This window comes from Sinohyriopsis cumingii, chromosome 19, assembly GCF_028554795.1.
Source record: "Sinohyriopsis cumingii isolate HCF-2022 chromosome 19, ASM2855479v2, whole genome shotgun sequence".
Lineage (NCBI taxonomy): Eukaryota > Metazoa > Mollusca > Bivalvia > Unionida > Unionidae > Sinohyriopsis > Sinohyriopsis cumingii.
Genome location: NC_142979.1, coordinates 39,277,550 through 39,300,572, shown reverse-complemented (window position 1 = coordinate 39,300,572; position 23,023 = coordinate 39,277,550). Strand labels below are relative to the sequence as shown.

At 35.9% G+C, this 23,023-nt stretch overlaps 1 protein-coding gene across 6 annotated transcripts in view; it reads right to left on the bottom strand.

Annotated features, from left to right (window-relative positions):
* Positions 1-23,023, bottom strand: part of LOC149775531 (septin-2B-like) — a 172,546-nt gene that overhangs the window by 5,133 nt on the left and 144,390 nt on the right. For 5 of the 6 annotated variants that reach the window (XM_089944119.1, XM_089944115.1, XM_089944113.1 and 2 more), the window contains exons 10-11: positions 9,616-9,676; positions 7,307-7,416 (exon numbers count right to left, since the gene is read on the bottom strand). In XM_089944119.1, coding sequence (XP_089800245.1) covers positions 7,318-7,416; positions 9,616-9,676 — 160 coding nt within the window. In that variant the 3' untranslated portion in view covers positions 7,307-7,317. The remainder of the gene's footprint in view (positions 1-7,306; positions 7,417-9,615; positions 9,677-23,023) is intronic. The other variant, XM_089944114.1, reaches the window with a different exon arrangement.

Sequence of the window (23,023 nt, the reverse complement as noted above, 5' to 3'; positions counted from 1 at the left end):
GTCAATGGAGCACAAAGAGGCAATCAAAATGATCTAAAATGAGTGGGTGACATAGCACCTGTGTGATCATCTTGAAAGGTTGGAAGTTATAAGCAAACAGATGACCCCACTACAGACTGAACAGGTCCACTGCCCAGGCTCTCTTGTCAAGGGCCAGGGAAATACACAACTGGATCTTGTTGTTTAGCTTGGTGGAAAACAGGGGGTTGGCTACTGACTGGTGTGATGCAGCCATTCGATAAGGACTACATACCCTTTCCTTCACAGACTGTCCACCAAAATTTCTTTCTGCCTGGAATGATGTAAACTCGGATTCTTTCCAGCATCATGAACCCTGATAAATCAGTTCTTCCAGCTATAGATGAGTGAAAACCCTGAATTTGACATGCCTGCAAACACACAGGAGTGAGAATTCTGGAGGTGCATGGGACTCCATCAAGAAACCAGTCTAGATCTGTCCAACAAATAAGATGATGAAGGAATCTCTGACCTAGAGAAATCGGAGCAGTGAAACGGTTCCTATGCGGACTCCACACCAACGAAAGGAGAAGCTGGAAAGGATGCTTACAAGAGCCAGATCCACTGTGGAGTTCAAGGTCACCAGCAAGGAGACAAAAAAAATAGCTGACAACTCGGTCTTACTCTTTGTGTCTCCAACAGGGACAGGATCTCATCTATTCTGTCTCAAGGGATAACAGATTAATCCTGTTTGTGAGGAAATTCATCCCCATTAGACAAACTCTCAAGACAGAGTCAGCTCTGATTTTTCAAGGTTTGACAGCATGTCCAGCTTGGTCACTATGGAACTACAGTAAGTCTGAGGGACTCTCGATGTCCAATAAGGATCAACCAGTCTGAGGGACTCTAGATGTCCAATATGGATCAACCAGTCTGAGGGACTCTAGATATCCAATAAGGATCAACCAGTCTGAGAGACTAGATGTCCAATATGGATCAACCAGTCTGAGGGACTCTAGATATCCAATGTGGATCATCAAAATATTGGATTGTTGGGATACCTAATGACCTTAGATGGACTGCAACTACTCCCATGACCATAATGACTAAGGCTGTGGTCTTCATCTTGAATAGACCACTCCGGTGGCTTAGTGGTTCGAGCGTCTGCCTTGGATGCAGGAGGTTGTGGGTTCAATCCCTGGCCAAGTCATACCAAAGACTTAAAAATATGGTACTAACAGCTGCCTTGCTTGGCGCTCAGCATTAAGAGGTTAGTGTTAGGACCGGTTGGCCTGGTGTCAGGATAATGTGTCTGGGTGGGACATCATGCTACATGTCTCTGGCATGATGTCCCAGTGCTAGATGTCACTATAAACTGTCACACTGCAGACATCGTAGCAATATGACTGAAACATTGTTAAAGCTATGTTAAAAATCTAGATCACACATACACGCTCATCTTCAATGGTTCCCCCAGCTGAAATCTGTTAAGGGTAGAAAGATTGATAATTAGTCGTGACTTTGTCCCTGGAAATTGGAAAATCTGTGTGGAGGATGGAAAGTCATTAAATACATTAAAATTCTACTGTACCAATCTGAAGAAGGGAGTAAACATCTTCCTTTAAGTGCCACAGATTTAACAGATGGAAGAAAATGAATACCTTTATAAGAGGGAGATCCTGAAACCAAAGCTGATAGCCACGTATACAATAGAAAGGACCCAGCCATTAACAACAGAGCAAATCTCTGAAAAGGACTTAGTTTAATATCAAAAGGAACCAACAGAGGTGAAATGTTCCATAAAAAATGGATCGAGTCCCTAGGTCTGTCTACCCTTGTCCTTGAGAAATGGACAAGGGCCTGCAAGAATCCTCCCTGGACATTTATGGCACACTTTTAGGGCCCGACTGGTGAGGAGGAGCTCTGAAATGGAGTTCTTGCTTTGACTTTGGCTGCATAGCTTTATCGAATTTAGCAGATGAATCCTAAGGACAGTAAGGATGATTTCACTTCTTGGCTGGTTTTGAAGAGTCAGGCACAGACACAAGGGACCAGTGTTGCTGGTCAATTCAAATCTTGAATAGCCAGAGGAGACAAGCCCTCTGAAGAGAGTGTCTGCCTCTTGGAGACAGCCCTCAGTAGGTTCCTGCTGTGCTGTGATAAGTCCTTGGAAGTGTCCAGTGCAACATCCTTGCTTAGGTGGAGAAGATCTGCTTACAAGGCAATGTACAAGGAAGAGCATGCCTAGAAGTTAATAGCACTGCTTCCAACAAACAATGAAAAGCTATTGGCAACAGATTATTCTTTCAGCAAGCTAAATGAGGCTGCTGAAAATAGGTCATCATGTGAGGCTAGGGGTACTAGCTATCTAGCCTTTTGCTCTAAGGATGCAGGTGTTTCATTAGCAGGAAGTCCATGTTCCCATAGAAATGACCCTTGAACTGCTTCAGCATCCAAATGGATGGTTTAGTGGAGAAAAAACAACATTGGTATGGTTTATATGCACATTTGTTGTTGTTGTTGTAGGGTTTAATGCCATTTTTCAGCACACGATAGGCTATACATGGCGGCCAGTATTAATGGTGGAGGAAGAACCCGGGTTAAAACCCTGGAAAGAACCACCGACCCACGAGAAGCTACTGGCAAGCTTTCCACATACCCACATAGGCCAAATCCAAGAATTGAACCCACACAGACAGTGGTGAGATGGCAGTGATCCATAATGAAAAGCGCTTTAGGCCAGTCAGGGCCCCAAGCACATTTGTAATATGTGAGCTATATAATGACTGAAATAATGACAACTTTTGGTTATATATATTGCAGTTTAGATGAAGGTAAGGTTTTATGGGACTGCCTCCAAATACTTATGACAGAAAGAATGTCTGACAGCAATATGCACATTTTGCAAACCTCCGAGACCCTAACAAGATCTTCTCAATCAAGGAGACTTTATTCTCACAGGTTAGACCAATCTTACTATAGTCAAGATGGAAAACATGCATTTGATTTCATCAGTGACAGCCACTAAACTAAATTGTTGCCATTCCTGTTTTTTTTTTCTCTCTCCAAGAATCTGAATATTGTTTTTTATTCTTCTAAAACAACTTTTAGAGGCTAACTGTTCCATTGATCTTGAACATGCATCTCTTGTCGGATGTCATATTAGAAAACTCTATAGGCAACAGCTGGATCAAGCAGATGTTTGCATGAATAAATATGTGCAATTTAAAGTGTCTGATGTGCTCTTGTAAATTTAGTCTGGTTTCCCAACTAATTCCAATTAAGTTAATATTTTACCCAGATACAAATCAAACATGGACAAGCCAGCATCCAGATTTTACTGCAACAATATTAGTTAAAAATTTTTGCTTTTATTCCATAATTATGTATTTCAAGGGTCATTTCCTTAAAACGTATAATCAAATCATAAGGGCTGTCGGGTCTGAGATGTGTGGATACAGAAATGACGATAAAATTAATCAATGTGTCCATTTGCCAACAAGGTAATCTAAACCCTGACGAGGAAACAGACAACAATCATACATCAAATGCAATTCCCAAGAAGCTGTAACGCTGGAAGATGAGGCTGCCTGAAGGAATGTGGAGGCATTCCTCCAATCTGCTGGAATGGTCTAGTTACTCCTGGTCCCTGACCAGTATCATTATCCTTGCAAAACATCAGAAGGACAGGTTCTAGTAGATGCATTGGCGCAACTGATTACAATCTTGTCGTTATAAAGTTTACATATCTCCAGGCAGCTGCCTTTTGAGCCATGTGACATCCATATGATTTTGTAGCAGACAATACAGTAGAACCTGCCCTGAAAGACCCTATCTTCTGGCAAAATAACGATCCTTCAAGACAGGTCATCTCTCACAACACTATACAATTAATAAAGCCATGCACTGAGAATCTGGTCTCTCACAACAGATCTCTCACAAAGGTGGTCTTTCAAGACAGATTCTACTGTAGTATCAGAAAACAGTTTTGCAGCTGGCAGACTTGCCAACCCTAATGAGTCTGTCACAGTAAGGCAGCTGATTTGTTTCCATAAGACTGACCAGTTTTCAGGAAGGTGTAACAAAATATCAATAACTGCTACTGTAAAGTTGGAAAACGTAATGTTCAACTGAAAAGTTTGTAAAGTACGCGTAGATTTTATTTACCACTAGTACAGTTGCACAAACTCTAGTTCCAAACCCTATGCAGCTCACTGGCTTGTTGCTATCTCTCAACTTGACATAATTCTTTTAAATTCTTTTCCATTTCACATGACGACAGCAATCATATCTCCCGCCACCAGACATACTCAAATTGGCATGCGATATCCAATAAATCTAATTGTGTCCTTTCCAGCTTTCATTCACATGAATCTGAATCCTCCTTTTTATTCTTCTGTGTCAATTACCACTTTTCTAGAAGCTTATTTTCCCTTCTGTGTTAAACATGCATCGCTTTCTGGATGCCATTTTTTAAAATTCTACATTCAACTGTTTGATCATGCAGGCACTTTTCATGAACAAATAGGTGCAGTTTAAAGCGTCTGGGGTGCTGCTGTAAAGTTAGTCTGGTTCCCTGACTAATTTCATTAATTCTAAGATGAAACCCAGATCCAAATAACACATGGATGAACTAATTATCCAGATATTTCGGCATCAATCATTTTTCCATAGTTTTTGCTAGTATGCTCTAAGTCTGTATTTTATGGGTAATTTTCGTAAGACTTATGGCAAAATTGTAAGAGTTGGCAGGTCTGAGCTGGCCTCATGAAATTATCATTTAAAGCCCCAATGCTGCCATTACATGCAGAAAGTTGTATATGCCAAATCATCTGAATAATATTGAATTTTGAAAGATATTGGTCTAAAACATCTCTGGGTGCCACTAAAACTAGATAATATTGAGATTTCTTCACATTAAGAGATATTTAATTTCTCTCTCAAACTGAGAAACCTGGCAATTTTTTTTATGGATACGAATAAATCCGATCTTGATCGGAGACATCTGTGGATCAAACTATTTCAGTTGAAAGCAAACAGAAGATCTGATGATGTCACCGTTGTAAACATGAGAAGCCAACACCACACTATGTTGGATATGCCAGGTGATCTTTATGTCATTTTGCATTTGATATGATGCAGTACTTGGCCTAGCATTTACAAGCATTTTTTCTTTAAGGGCATAACTAATGTACATTGTTTGTTACGGGTCTGAGTCATATGCTTACCAATTAATATGAATTAACAGCTGTTTGTCCTTAGTCCAAGTTTGCCCTTCAAAGTATTCTAGAGCCCCAGCTGATCACCAATATTCACCTGAATCTTAATTTTATCTAATGCATACTTTTTCTTCTCTGATCTGTTTTTAAAAAAAAGAACGGAACTGCCACTCTTTATTCCCTCTTGAATCAATCTGTCCACCATGTGCAAATGATGTTATTAGAATAGTCACTAATGGAATTTGTCCAATGTATTACATCACTACTTTTGGAGTACTCCCAAAAAAGAATGAAATTACAAGCCACTTCAGTGACTGAATTCAGTGGTGGCACATCTTAATTATAAACTGAATATTTTAATGTCATTTAAACCTAACATCTTAATTATTTCAAAGAATGGTTCATGTAAGATACTTTTTTAAAACATATCATCTCCTTCCTTCCAAAATTTAGTAAATCTGGAAGAACAGTGAAATTACTGAAAAAGGTGGCATTGGGGCTTTAATGCAGGCCATGATTTGACCATCTTTAGTGATAACTAAAACCAAAAATAAGTTTACTTTTGAAGCGGGAGTTGGGCAAGAATTGAAGGAAGAGATGCTAAATGACTTAGTATTTTGTTAGAAAAAGCATTTACTATCAAACTAGTCACAAACTTAATCATCTGTCTAGTCTAAGGTCCCAGAACACAGGTTTGCATTCCTCTATCCAAGGTAAGTAACTCTTTCCTCTTATTTCACAATATCTATTTTGCATACCAGGGCCCAGCAACGTGGAATGAATTGCCCATTGAACTTAGACACAAAGACACAGTGATCACATTCAAGAGGGCTCTCAAAACTCACTTATTTCGACTGCAAGAACAAACTTAAAGACCTAATAATGTTTCCCACCTGAAATATTCTCAGCATGTTTTTTATTTTTGAATGTTTTTCTAATTTTGTGTTGATTGTTTTCGTAATAATATGATCATGTTTCTTATCTTATAGGTGTTGTCTGATGTTGTAAAGCGCTTAGAGCTTCTAAAGATTAGGCGCAATACAAAGTCCTCATTATTATTATTATTATTATTAAGCTGTATGATGGAATGCTGTAGAAGTTGTGATGTTTACACTTTTTACAAGGCTGAACACATTTCTGGTGATAAGGATCAAGAACCTAGTACAGGGAGTCCTCTGTAATTTAATAGCCCACCATTGTGAAAGTCACTGGAACATGGGGAAAGTCTGTTGTAGGCTGCATGATGTAGGGAATTTGACATTTTCCATTAAAGTCATTAAAATACAGCATTCCTGTGAGGATACATCTGTGATTACATGGGATATTTTTTAAAATCAAAGTTTGGCAAATAGATGATTTTCATTACTGACTGTTATTTTAAAAAGCCCCTGGAACTTAAAAATTAATTTCCTGAAATTCCATTTCTTAAGTCTTAAATGTATGGCACTGACAAAATAAATGCCAAGAGAGTAATTACTTGACAGATTCTTTTTAGTGTCAATACAAAATACAAAACAATTATAAAATTGGAATCAAAAAAGTTTCACAGATAAACACTATCAATATATTAACAGGTCTTTATTAAAAACAGTTTTGGTATTGAAAAGTGAACCAAGCTAATCCCAGGTGCTGTAAAAATCATTTTTAAAAAAGTTATTTGATTTAAAATGGATTCAATAAATCACAGCTGTGGTGAGGACTTTACAGACGACTGCTTGCTGTAAATGGAAATTCATGTTGCTGACGAAGCCATTGGTATGGCTGATAGTTCAGACTTGTTTCCTATTGATTTATTAATGCAAAAAATTATTGTATAATTATCCATGAAGCAGATGTATGTGCTGTGTCAGCCACATCAAAGGTATAAAGATAATTTGTAATAACTAGTCCTTACATATTGCGAACACCTTTCCTAAAGTTTGGATCATGCTTGTTTCTCTTTTTATCTTGTAAATTTTATAAGGAACTGCACAAACTGACAGAAAAGTGTGTAAGGTATTTTAATGGAAAAGAACAAAGAAAAGATCAAACAAGATATCGAAAACATTTTTAAGAAAATGCAAAATAAAAATAATTACTTTCAATAAAACAAATTCATGTCTGACCCAATTGAATTTTGGTGTACACACCTGAACATCACCTACACATTGTGAGATCTAACTCCACCATTCTGCTGCTGTACTTTTTGAGCATCCATCTCTGCCTGCATCTTTGTCAGCATCTCTTGCATGCGTCGCAACTGTGGAGATAAACAATGAAATAACTGAATAACTAAGTGACATGAAAAACTGTGCTAGCACTAGAAAAGCTTAATTATAAAAGGTCTATTTAGTAGCTATAACATATCAGCGTGTCATGTGAACAGTTTTAAACTTTAACCGGTGTGGCAATTACAAGTCCAACATCACGATCATGGTCTATTTTTTGCAGATCAAACGAAAATGTTGCTGACCTTTGGCATACTCTTAATTTTGATTTGTGCAACAAGCTACTAATGTCAATAATTTCAAACTAAATCATGCATTATTTTTACTGATGCAAAGATAATCACTATATCTGGTGTTAATCCAATAATCCCCAGTAAACCTTTACTTGTTTACACCAGTGTTAAAGTAAAATCAGGGACCATAACTCCATCCATTGACAACATAGAATGCTTGCAATATTTTATTGAAACAAAGATAAGCACTATGCTTGAATGTAATGTGATAAACCCTCTAGACCTGTGTCGAGTAAACCTGTCCTGAACTAAACCAGGAACCGTAACTCAAACAAATAATGATAGAATGCTGGGGATCCGACTCTGGCGAGTATTGATCAATCTGAAGCTAAACACCAAAGTTGAAGTATAATAATGCCAGGAAATGTCATGCTACAAAAAGCAAAGTGCAATGATGGACAGACAAACAAGGTTCCCTCCAGCATTTTCATCCAATTAGCTAAATGCTACATCAGAAGGAATTTTACAAAAACCATATATGTACATTAGCCACAGATGCCCCACCAGTCTCTGAAAACTGACCAATATGGAAAACTTAACCCATGTCTGATGGACAGATAGATATGAACGGACAGACAGACGGACCAAAAAGAGTAACCGTGTATGCACTACTATCATCCAAATGGGGCTTAATACTGTATGTACTATTACTGTCCAAGAGGGGCTTAACACTGTATGTACTATTACTGTCCAAGAGGGGCTTAACACTGTATATACTATTACTGTCCAAGAGGGGCTTAACACTGTATGTACTATTACTGTCAAAGAGGGGCTTAACACTGTATGTACTATTACTGTCCAAGAGGGGCTTAACACTGTATGTACTATTACTGTCCAAGAGAGGCTTAACACTGTATGTACTATTACTGTCCATGAGGGGCTTAACACTGAATGTATTATTACTGTCCAAGAGGGGCTTAACACTGTATGTACTATTACTGTCCAAGAGGGGCTTAACACTGTATATACTATTACTGTCCAAGAGGGGCTTAACACTGAATGTATTATTATTGTCCAAGAGGGGCTTAACACTGTATGTACTATTACTGTCAAAGAGGGGCTTAACACTGTATGTACTATTACTGTCCAAGAGGGGCTTAACACTGTATATACTATTACTGTCCAAGAGGGGCTTAACACTGTATGTACTATTACTGTCCATGAGGGGCTTAACACTGTATGTACTATTACTGTCAAAGAGGGGCTTAACACTGTATGTACTATTACTGTCCAAGAGGGGCTTAACACTGTATATACTATTATTGTCCAAGAGGGGCTTAACACTGTATGTACTATTACTGTCCATGAGGGGCTTAACACTGTATGTACTATTACTGTCCATGAGGGGCTTAACACTGTATGTACTATTACTGTCCAAGAGGGGCTTAACACTATGTACTATTACTGTCCAAGAGGGGCTTAACACTGTATGTACTATTACTGTCCAAGAGGGGCTTAACACTGAATGCACTATTACTGTCCAAGCTGGGCTTAACACTATGTACTACTACTGTCCAAGAGGGGCCTAACACTGTATGTACTATTACTGTCCAAGCTGGGCTTAACACTGTATGCACTATTACTGTCCAAGCTGGGCTTAACACTGTATGCACTATTACTGTCCAAGCTGGGCTTAACAATGTATGCACCATAACTGTCCAAGCTGGGCTTAACACTGTATGTACTATTACTGTCCAAGCTGGGCTTAACACTGTATGCACTATTACTGTCCAAGCTGGGCTTAACACTGTATGTACTATTACTGTCCAAGCTGGGCTTAACACTGTATGCACCATAACTGTCCAAGCTGGGCTTAACACTGTATGTACTATTACTGTCCAAGTGGGGCTTAATACTGTATGAACTATTACTGTTCAAGTGTGGGGCTTAACACTATGCACTATTTATGTCCAACTTGGGCTCAATAAAGATTCTAACCTCTGCTTCCTTCTGTTGCAACTGTTGTTCACGATCATCAGAATCAAGTCTGCGTTGACGACTGAAAACAAAGACAAGCTGTTTTAAGTATATTTGATAATAATTACTTAACATAACTAATGAAAGAAAACTGAAAGAGAACATTTAGTTAATAAAGCATAGAAATAAAGAACAGTGACAGCTGTTTAAGCACATTTATTTATTAAAGCAATTAAAAAGCAAGATAACATAAATTTAAAATTTAAAGCAACCTTAGAGAATAAAAGCAAAAAAGCCTCTTTACTTTGTTTTTGTCCTTTTACAAAAGTAAAACCAGAGTTTATGTACAGATACAATAAATTACTTTAGTTTTGAAATTATAACCAAAAATAAACATTTTCAGTTTAATTTTCAGTGAGGTTGCTTAGCTTGGAGACATTATTATTTCCTTGTATAATGTTAGCATATATACAACAAACTCCCGTAACCATAGATTACAACAAACTCCCGTAACCATAGATTACAACAAACTCCCGTTAATATATATTAGATCCATCACCACTTAATCAAGCTTTAAATGCATTATCTTGCACACAATTTTCTCAAGTATGAATGGCTTCCCATAGTAAACAGTTTGGTTTTGTGTAATATGGATCATAAATACACAAAGGTTATTTAGTATCCATGCAAACAAAAGGCATATTAAGGTAGCCAACTCAAGCTGGTGTAGGTAGGATTTGAAATCCCATTCTTTCAGTTGCAAAGAGTACACCCAGGCCATGTATTCTCAAAACACAGCAAAGAGTGTACACGGCCATGTTGTAATGTATTCTCGAAACAAGACAATGTGTCTGCACCCAGGGCATGTATTCTCTAAACACAGCAAAGAGTGTACACCCAGGCCATATATTTTCTAAACATAGCAAAGAGTGTACACCCAGGCCATGTATTCTCTAAACAAGACAATGTGTCTGCACCCAGGGCATGTATTCTCTAAACACAGCAAAGAGTGTACACCCAGGCCATATATTTTCTTAACACAGCAAAGAGTGTACACCCAGGCCATGTATTCTCTAAACACAGCAAAGAGTGTACACCCATGCCATGTATTCTCTAAACAAGACAATGTGTCTGCACCCAGGCCATGTATTCTCTAAACACAGCAAAGCGTGTACACCCAGGCCATGTATTTTCTTAACACAGCAAAGAGTGTACACCCAGGCCATGTATTCCCTGGACACAGCAAACAGTGTACACCCATGCCATGTATTCTCTAAACATAGCAAGGAGTGTACACCCTGGCCATGTATTCTCTAAGCACAGCAAAAAGTGTACATCCAGGTCATGTATTCTATAAACAGCAAAGAGTGTACGTCCAGGCCAAGTATTCTCTAAACACAGCAAAGACAGTACATCCAGGCCATGTATTTTCTAAAATGTCTGAGCACAAAAGTCGTGACCAAACTGAATGCTAACAGAGAAACCAAGGTTAAGATGATTCTAACAGTTCTGATTCAAACATAATTCTAACTCAAGTTACAAAACTAATTAGCTTTAAACTTTCATTTTATGCTTGAAAAGCTTTGATAATGCATGGCAGATTTCATAATGTACCAACAAATCTGTGTCCACACATCGATACCAGTCAAGACACATGTCCATAATGTTTCTCACTGAACCTTGGCAGATTGAATCAATCAAAAACAGTGCCTCTGCCCCACTAACTGATTGGATGCAACTGAAAGAAACCGATCCAATCAGATTTCTTCTAACATATATTACAAAGAGAGTATAAAATAATCACAGCAATCTTCATACACAAGATGTGTCGCATTAACTTTCTCCGTTTGCCCCTTTTATACTCAATTTTTTTTCTACCAAGAAAAAGCCATGTAGACACCATGAAAGACTGAATACCCATGAGGCCTTTGGAGTTTTCTCAATGTTAAACTGATTTCACTTGCTATGGGCAGTAACTGTTTCATCCAAAGGAGGACACTTCAAAGTAGTATTATGACTGCTACATATACCAAAATCAATGTTTAAAAAAAGTCTTGTCAATGACTCTTGGTAGGCAAAGCACCAACTAGACATCCAAAGAAGCATTTTAGTTAAAACCCCATGCTGATATGACCATCCAGTCATAAGGAGTAATGGTACCAAAAACTTTAAGACAGCCACTGTGACTGCCATACTGGGTGTCTGAGCAGCACCATTTTCACATAGGACCAACTAAACCTTGTTTAGGAGTAACAGTAAGAAACTAATGGCCAGAAGAATGAGAGACTATGTAGAGCTAACAAATTTGGATTTCAATTTATATACATATAGCATTTCTAATAAAAATAATTCCTTATAATGGTGAAGAAAAGAACAGGCAAAGTCCAATTCACTGAATTAATAATAGCTTACTCCACACTATTGGTAATATATGGCATGAATTTGAACAATAGAAGAGTGTATTAAGTTAGCCTCATTTTTTAAAGCCGACTAAATAAATAAAGCAGTGTACAAGTTTCAAGCCATTAAAATTTCACTCATGAAGCTAAAGCAAATCACTAAGAAAATTTTATATTTAGTATCAGAGTCCATGCTAGGGAGTCATTTGGATGAAATAGTTGCCCCTGAGTCTGCCATACTGCCTAAATATATCCACCTAGCATTACTTTGATTTCATGCCATTCTCTTCAATCCATTTTGGTACAATACACTGCATCAATAATCAATGTATAGCTTTTATTTGTGTTACTGTTCCCTTCAAGAAGGAATGTGCAAAGTAATAATAAAAAAAGAGGTATGCTGTGAAATCAATTTTGGTGTTAATATGATAAAGTCTTAAATGCCTGAAATTACATTACTATTTAATTTCTGCTGAACATCGATATGTGGTCCACACAAAACACAAGGAAAAATTTTGAAATTTATGAAGTCAAATCTGACACAAGTTATGACTCAATGGATGTATCCAGGTCCAGCACTAGTCAAAATGAATCGTTTTATACAAAAGTTAAACCTAAAAATTTACGAAAAGATGACTTCTACCATGGAAACAGTTGCCAATTTTCTACTGTTGCCACTGTATATAATAACTATGTTATTCAACTGTTGTAAAGCTCATTACTTATGTTATGCAACAGCCGTAAACCTCAAAATCTATGTTATGCAACAGTGGTAGAGAGATGTTTCAAGCTTTAACAGATTTTAAGATGTGTAATAGTACTGCATTATTATTTTAATCCTTTGACATCAAACTGTGCCAAAACAGAAGCCTACCATGAAACTGACATCACTGCCTTCTTCAACTGATTCTGGCTAGAGGGCAAAGTAATTTCGCCCAAATACTGGAGTCCAGCATGGACCATGAGTATGCAGTATTAGTACTTTCTAAGTATTGGAAAGTGATTGGATTAGTTTTCAAAGCAGTTGTCAATAAAAATTAATCAAATATTGAACTTTTAACCATAAAGAAAAAGAGGCTGCATTGATATTAAGAGATGAGTAGAGACAGCATCAAGCGTTATAAAATTTGGTAATGCAAGAAGAAGAAATATTACTTTTGTTTTTTAGAACAAATAACAGTAAATATTTTATCATATTCAGTATTTTTAAATTAACATATTAAGATATAGACCTACATGTGTAATTTTATTATTTCTTGCATGAACTCTATATATGTTTCCATAAAAGTTTTTAAGAAATTTGTTAGATAAATATTGTTTATACTTTTTGTACTTATTAAGTATAATTTAGTTAATAAAATTTGGATATATTTAATAATGTACTTTGATTAGATTAGAAAACTGTATAATAAAATTGTGAATTACTGTATTAAACACATTTATTATATAATTTTTTAAGTTTTGTAAAATTACTTTAACCAGGAATTTTTTGTTGGTATTTTTGTTTTCAAAACCTTCTTTGCATAAAGGACAGAATATAGCTTTGGTCTTAAATGACTTCTTTTGTCAGAAAATGCATTTTATTTCTTATGGACACTTTGCAATCTGGATAAATAAGAAAAGCAATGATTAAAGCAGAAAACAGCAGTTTCCAGTCTGGTCGGTATCATGGCTATACTCTGGACCAGAAGTCATATACTTTTATGTACACATTTTATTGGACAGGAAGTCATATACTTTTATATACAAACTTGACTGACAGAAAGTCATATACTTTTCTGTGCAAAATTGACTACAGTGCAACCTGTCAAAAAGAACACTCACTGGACTACAGCATGGTTTCATCTTTGCATAGGTGTTCTTTACATACAGATGTTGTTGGTGTTGTGCAGTTTAATGCCATTTTTCAGCACATGATAGGCTATACATAGCGACCAGTATTAATGATGGAGGAAAAACCCAGGAAAACCCCAGAAAGAACCACTGACCTACGAGAATTTACATACAGGTGAAACTGAGATAAAATTAGAAGAATAAATGTCAAACATCTATATGCCTTTATTAAGGAGATGTCACTTGCACAGCTCTCACTGTATGATATGATCCCAAAATTATTACCCTGTATCAATAATCTAATCTGGGGAAAGATATCAATGTTATGAGAAACTAGAAATGTCTTTAGGGAACACAGATGTCATGCCACTTACCAAAGCAAGACAGTCAGACAGAAAATTATGTCACTGTTATGGTGGGCCATACAAAGACATTTATTTTGCTTTTTTAAACATGCACTTAAAATGGATAACTGATAGTGAATTTAAAATATGGAGGGGGGGAGCTTAAAAATGTTCATGAAGTTTGGACTTCCATTTTCCCATTTCCACTACCATAATGCATATGTTAGCCATTTTGTAGGGAGGTGTATAATATATTACAAAGAAAAAGAGTATGTAGTATTCATCAGAATATAAATATATTATAAAGAAAAAGATGGAGTATGTAAAATTTACATAAATGATGTAAGCAATCTCTTGTGAAACAGAAGATACAAGGGAACAAACAAATTAGTAAAATCTCAAAAGAAAATTACCATAGTGTTTGTAATTTTTTGCACTATTTGTATTAATGCATTTTTTTGTAAAATAATCCCAGATTTTAACAAACTAATTATAATTTTATTTTAAGCAGATTTCTAAGTAAATACAATCTGTGAAATCTTAACAATACAAAGTTACCTTTTGAAAAATAAAAGGACCAAAAATGACTTATGGATAGACAAGTGTATTAAAAAAATGTACAGTTGTTGTTGTAAGGTTTAACGCCATTTTTCAGCACAAAATTGGCTATAAATGGCAGCCAGTATAACTGGAGGAGGAAAAATCCTGGAAAACCCTTGAAGGAACCACCGACCCATGAGAAGCTACTGGCAAACTTTCTCACGTACCTACACTAACCGAGCCTGAGACTCGAACCCACACAGAGGTGAGACAAGTGATCCGGAACGGTGAGCGCTTTAGACCACTTGGCCACCCGAAAATGTACAGAAAAGGCGGCAATATATGCAGGTGCAATAACAGACAATGCGGTAAATTACAGACAATGTGGTAATATCTGCAGGTGTAATTACAGACAATGCAGTAAGTTACAGACAATGTGGTAATATCTGCAGATGTAATTACAGACAGTGTGGTAAATTACATCTGCAGATGTAATTACAATGTGGTAAATTACAGTCAATGTGGTAATATCTGCAGATGTAATTACAGACAATGCAGTAATATCTGCAGGTGCAGTTAACTCAAGATACAGATTTAGATTAATCTTCCCATTGAAATCTTCTGTCTCATTATAGAGATATTCTGAAATCTAGTAAATGTTGTCTAGACTGATGTACAACTTAAGTCTGCACATTACACAATGCACAGCAAACTGTACAAGACTTCCAGTGTTTGAAAATAAAATGTGAACTCTGACTAGCTACACTCAAACTGTAACCCATGCTGTGATGTAAAGTTAAATTTTTTTCAAATTCCCATCAAATTCAATGAAACGTTTAAATTGTTACACCAAAATTAGAATGGTTGGCATCTCAAATTATCTTACCACACCTTCACAAGCCCATAATGTGTACTGAGCTAAGAAAGTTATGTGTAGTTACATTAAGTCATTTCTGTGTTTCATTGGGTCAAAGTCATGACTTTAATGGTAAAATGATCAAATCAAGAATGATAGCTAATATTGATCTATTAAAATAGTGTACATGTTCGGAGTTTTCTTGCAGTTATTGTAATTAAAATAAAAACATTCTTACAGCTGATTGTCATAAATTTCAATTGTAAAACAAACAAACAGTTATGAAAATGACCATTCCTAGTGAAACATCCACCAACACATAGTGGAAATATAAGCTGCTTACAGTTGAGTGTAGATTTGTACCCAAGTGAAGGAAAAAACGAAAAAAAGACAATACACAACAGATTGATGACTACATGTAATACATAATAAATGCTTACCAGTTTACAGACATCAGCGACAAACACAAGGAATGAGAAGAAAAAAAGAAAAAAGAATTGTTAAAGTCTAAAATTCTTGCTCAACTTGAGGTAATTATTTTACAATTAACTTGTGCATGATTCTGAGACCAAAAATTTACTAGACACAAAATTTACTGTATCACAGACCACATTTAGTCATGTATAAGATGACTCAACTGCGGACAGTAATGATAGAGATGGGGATTTGGGGTCATTTAACAGCATGGCAACATGTTCAAGGTTATACTTTGCCAAAGTGGAGTAACATCCCTTGCTGAAGGACATAGCATGGCAGCCATTTTGATGGTGTGAACTGAACTCAAGGTCATGAGATGAATGCCCTAACCACCCACATAGACCCAAACCTGTCATTATATAATGTGCTGGTAGCTCATGACCTGATTTCACAAACGAAAGTCTTAAAATTAATCATTTGAGGCTGGAATTTAGTGGTTCATCTGCACATAAAATACTGCATAGTTCCATGTCCTGAGACACACATCAACAGCCAACCTGAGCTGGTTCAGGTGGGGATTTGAATTTGTGACCTTCAGGTTTCGAGTCCAGCAATCTAACATCACATCAATTGTCCAAAGTAAAGTAAGGGTTAATATTTAGGACAAAATCTATGCTAAAGACAAATCAAACCATAAATCTCTCATGAGACATGGATTTAAAAAAGAACCTAAAGTCTCAAGTCTTGAGATTTAATTGACTGAAGTCCAACTTAAAACTAACCAATCAAATGTATTATACAGTGCAGACTTCTGTTCATGAAATCCTGGTCAAGTTTGGTGTTGTTTGATCCAAATTATACATAAACGAAACATCACAGACCAGAGACAATACTGTTTGCAGCTGAGTGCATTTCATACACATAAAAGTATGGTAAAAAAATATATACTACCCAACTACTGACTTGTGTCATTCATTTTCATTGGTACTGACTTGTGTCATTCATTTTCATTGGTCATGATGAGTTACATGAAGACCTGGTATAGGTCATACCAGTCAGTATATTAAACAAGTGTGCCATGAGGTCACACATGATGTCATTTTTTAACTCAACATGTTTTGGTCAGGAACAAATGTGCAGAGATCATTAGCTTCATCAGTGTGTAAATTTATTGTATGGTGTGTTAGAGACCCAGTATGGAATGATACTGAATCAACAGCAAACTTTTCAGGGCAAGTGCCTACTCAGCATGGAATGATACTGAATCAACAGAAAACTTTCCAGGGCAAGTGCCTACTCAGCATGGAATGATACCAAATCAACAGCAAACTTTCCAGGGCAAGTGCCCACTCAGCATGGAATGATACTGAATCAACAGCAAACTTTCCAGGGCAAGTGCTTTCTCAGCATGGAATGATACTGAGTCAACAGAGAACTTTCCAGGCAAGTGCTTACTCAGCATGGAATGATACCGAATCAACAGAAAACTTTCCAGAGCAAGTACTTACTCAGCATGGAATGATACCGAATCAACAGAAAACTTTCCAGGGCAAGTGCCTACTCAGCATGGAATGATACCGAATCAACAGAAAACTTTCCAGGCAAGTGCCTACTCAGCATGGAATGATACCAAATCAACAGAAAACTTTCCAGGGCAAGTGCTTACTCAGCATGGAATGATACCAAATCAACAGAAAACTTTTCCAGGGCAAGTACTTACTCAGCATGGAATGATACCAAATCAACAGAAATCTTTCCAGGGCAAGTGCTTACTCAGCATGGAATGATACCAAATCAACAGAAATCTTTCCAGGGCAAGTACTTACTCAGCATGGAATGATACCAAATCGACAGAAAACTTTCCAGGGCAAGTACTTACTCAGCATGGAATGATACCAAATCAACAGAAATCTTTCCAGGGCAAGTGCTTACTCTGCATGGAATGATACCAACTCAACAGAAAACGTTCCAAAGCAAGTGCCTAATCAGCATGGAATGATACTGAATCAACAGAAAACTTTCCAGGCAAGTGCCTACTCAGCATGGAATGATACTGAATCAACAGAAAACGTTCCAGAGCAAGTGCCTAATCAGCATGGAATGATACTGAATCAACAGAAAACTTTCCAGGCAAGTGCCTACTCAGCATGGAATGATACCGAATCAACAGAAAACTTTCCAGGCAAGTGCCTACTCGGCATGGAATGATACTGAATCAACAGAAAATGTTCCAGAGCAAGCACTTATCCAATAAGCTTCCTACACACTTATCATGCTATACTGGGTCACTAAACTATGGCAAACAATTATGTTTCAACTTAGAAGTCATTGTTCTTAATAATAGCTTTATTTCTTTTACATGAAACTTATTTTGAAAATATTTATAAAAATATAAAAATAGGGATACAAATAGGATAGTGGTTATGCATGATCAACCTGTTTTAGAGAGGTAAGTACTCCATGCAAAACTATTTTAATTTCTATTCTTGTTTATATCTCTAAATAAATATGGTCTTGTAGGTTATGATTATTTTTTCTAAATGCAGACATTATTTAAAAACGATTTCTACTTTACCTGCATCAGTACATTATTTAAAAAACTATTTCTGCTTTACCTGCATGAATACATTATTTAAAAAACTATTTTTGCTTTCTCTGCATGAAAACATTATTTACACAAAAAAGCCCCTAGAATGGACTGACACTCTACTGGGCAAAAAGAACTTTTTGAAATTCAAGATAAGACTTTGTCTTCATTTAAATGCTGAGTGTTGAAATTTATAACTGAACATTAACCATATCTGACTGCAAATCAACAGCATTTTCATTTAGGACCAAGCATAAAAAGTCTTTCAGTAAAAACCTCAGGTCAATATGACATGTTTAGTAGTTGAAAGATTGTCTAGATGCTTGCAGTGGAGGACATAAATGATTTCAGATAGGCACTTTTTCCATTCAATACCAACCATATATCACAAGTCTTTAGTGAAAGTTTCATGTTGAAACAACAATCCATTCAGGAGGAGTAACAAGATTTGAAGATAGTATCTGTGTGGTGGCCATATTGCATGTCAGCTCGACACCATGTTTGTTTTTTTATAGGACCAACTGGAACATCCATAAGAAGTATTTTGTGGACAATTCCATGTTAATATAACTTTTTGTTCAGAAGGAGTTGTGATAAGATTTTCCAGATGGTCCCTGTGACAGCCATACTGTATGTGTGAGCGGCATCATTTTCATAGGACCAACTAGACCATGCAATAAATGTGTGTGCTAAGTTTCATGGCAATCCTGCAAGTAGTTTAGGCAAGGTAGCAACAAGAAGTTTGTACTAAAGGATGGATAGATGTTGGGCAATGGATGACAAACAACGGACAACAGACCATCCCATAAGCTTTTCTGGTCTATGACCAGTATAACTACACCTGCTTTACCTGTGTATATACCTTATTTATTTAAAAAAAATACTTCTGCTTCTCCTGCATAAATAAATTTTCCTTTTAAAACTATTGCTTTTGCCTGTATGAATACATTTAAAAACAATTTCAATTAATCTCCATGATTACATTTAAAAAATCTTCTGCTTTTGTTGGCATGAATACATTTAAAAACTATTTCAATTTATCTCCAGATTACATGATTTAAAAAGCTATTTTGCTTTTGTCTGTACAAATACATTAAAAAACTATTTCAATTTATCTCCATGATAACATTTAAAAAACTATTCTGCTTTTGTCTGCATGAATACATTTTAAAAAAACTATTTCCAATTTACCCGCATGTATATTTTATTTTCATTTTTTTTAAAACTAATCTGCTTTGTCTGCTTGAATAAATTATTTAAAATACCATTTCCGATTTACCTGCATGAATACATTATCCAAAAAAAGAATATTTCTGATTTACCTGCATTAATACATCATTTTAAAAAAAAACTATTTCTGATTTACCTGCATGAATACATTATCCAAAAAAAGAATATTTCTGATTTACCTGCATTAATACATCATTTAAAAAAAAAACAATTTCTGATTTACCTGCATGAATACATCATTTTAAAACAATACTATTCTGATTTACCTGCACGACTATGTTGCTACTTCAAAATATGCCTTTATAAATCCATTCAATTTTCAAAAGTGAAATTGAGAATGCCAAGAAGTCCTACCAATCCTATTAGGTTTTGGTCTAAAACAAAACCTTGCCTCAAAGAAAAGACTTATCTAAGATAAAGATTGTTCTTTATTTTGATTGACATAACTTCACTACTATGCCCCGCCCCCCAATACTACTAGACTCCATGTCTTACTAAAATATATTCAGACAAATCAAAAGACGATATATCAATTTTGAACCAGATGTCCAAGTCAAAAGAGGCATTTCTTACTTGAAATGCTGGTCAAATTTTATGATGAAGAACCCAAGTTTCCTCTCCAAATCATTTAAATGAAACAAGGTCATTCTAATGCAAATCAAACCTCTGTCATCCTCCAAAACACAACCAAAATCTTTGGTCTAATAGTGTCCAGTTTGGGGAATGTTTTGGTCCAAAGTGTCCACTTTAGGAAGGGTTTTGGTCTATGGTAGTTTCATTACAGATGTAAATAACAAATAAAGGGAATAAAATATTTTACATCAAATGGTTTTGAAACACTAATGCTTCATTTTATTGGTTTTAATTTTTAAAAATATACATATCCAACACCAGAATTCTCTAAATAAAATGTTCAAACATATAAACTTTGTTATTATACGGGTTCACAATTTCACTAAATTATCATCAATCAGACCCTAGGATTCATGTAAAACTGTTATTTAGGCATCTCAAAAAGTACATTTCCTTTCAAAGTAGGTCAACTCACTGTTAAGGAAAAATCCTATCAATGTGGGGCAATGCAGGGAACAGGAAAAATCCTATGAAAGTGGGGCAATCCAGGGACAGGCAAAATCATGTCTAAGTTGACCAAATCAGTGAACAGGCAAAATATTGTTGAAGGGAGATAACCTTGGACAATGCAAAATCCTGTAATAGAGGGACAACCCTTGGAAAAAGCAAGATCCTGCCAAAAAAGACTACCCATACAATTTTTAGTTATAAATATAACATATAGTACTAAATGATAATTAAAAAGTTAAATTATCTTTGTTTCCGTGCAACCAATATCATCATGTTCCACACTAATAAGGACCGACGCTGTTACGATTTTAACGGGAAAAAAAAGCTACTGAAAGGTAAGTCTAATGGGGTGCAAGGCAATTCAACATTCTTTATAGAAAAATGAAGTTCTCCAAACCGACATAAAATTCTTCCTCATCTTGGCAACGTCTTGCAATGCTGGGATGAAAATTATTTATTAAGTGAGACAACATGTACACAAATGAAACTAAATAAATTTCTATTATGTTTATTTCATAAATATTGGCTTCAGGGTCATTAAAGCTGATAGACTGGGCTGGTAAGTCAACATGATTATATAACTATACACCCATACCATGTTCCTTCACAGTATGCACAAATTCAAATTACTGTGCACCAAAAAACATTGATTATAGACAGATTGACAGATGGATAGATGGATGGACTGAATTAATACAATAATATGCTCTACCCTAAGAAATATAATGTAGTAAATTCATGTTCCAAATATTAGGTACATGTGGAAGATGATTAAAAAATTATAAAATCATTTATGACCTTTACAATATATAGTAGTTTTAAAATAAGATTTTAAAATTAATTTATAATGCATGACAACTGAGCCACTGGACATCATCTTGCTTATAAAAAAGAACATATAGTTTGTTTGGTGTTTTACAACACAATAATGCAAGCAGGTTGTTTAGTTCTTAAGTAAACTGGAATAATTGCCAAAGAAGAGACCAGGGTTTCCAATCCAGACCAATCCAATTTAAACCTGTACTCTTTTGGTCACAAGTCTGGCATGATATTCACTGCACCACAACAGCTTCTGTTTCCATTTGGCACCAATCAAGAGACAAGGAAGGTACCTTTGGACTCGTTCTATATTTAGAAGCCCACAAGAGAAGAATGGAGAGGAATTCTAGAATTTCAACACCTACATTACCAATTAAGATGGATATAGTGAAGAATTGCCCTGTAATACATTTTAAAAGATACACTGGGACTAATGGGCCCTCTATACATTATACTCATGAATTTATTTTCTTGGGTATCAATTTCTGTGGTTTTTGCAACAAAAAATGAGTTATTATGTCAGTATTTCAATAAGTTAATTTGGGAAGGAATACTATTGCTTCCACACTAGGAAGGGATCCCAATATTTCCCCAGTAAGAATGGATTCTACTGTTTCTTTCTTGTAGGGGATACTAGTGTTTCCACAGCAGAAAGGATCCTATAGTTTCCATGAGAGGCAGAGATCCTATTGTTTCCACAGCAGAAAAGGGATGCTATTCTTTCTACAGCATGAAGTTATGCTATTGTTTCCTCAGTAGGAAGGAATGCTATTGTTTCTACAGTAAAAAGGGATGCCATTGTTTCCTTGATAGGAACGTGGTTCTTTGGGTCTTTAAATTTGTTGATTTGGGAATGGATCTTATTGCTTCCACTGACAGAATGGATTTTATTGCTTCCACTGACGGAAGGAATCTTATTGTTTCCACAGTAGGAAGGGATGCTATTGTTTCTACAGTAAAAAGGGATGCTATTGTTTCCACTCTAGGAACATTGTTCTTTGGGTCCTTAAATTCATGGTTTGAGGTAAACATAAAAACATGAAAACTGGCATCACAAGAAAAACACTGAATTCAGTATTTCCTATGCCTGGAATAATCTGCAAAGACTGCAATATAAAAAAACAACCAATGAGAACTATCATGAAAAGCCAGTGGAATCTTGAAAATCCAGTGGAAAAGAGAAAGAACAATTTTATGAACAAAGGTTTCTCAATCACACAGTGTCTCAACCATACACTATACTGTGATATTCCTCTATTGTACATTATAGTGTTATGTAACTCCACCATATATAATTTGAAAAACAATATATGACAGAAAT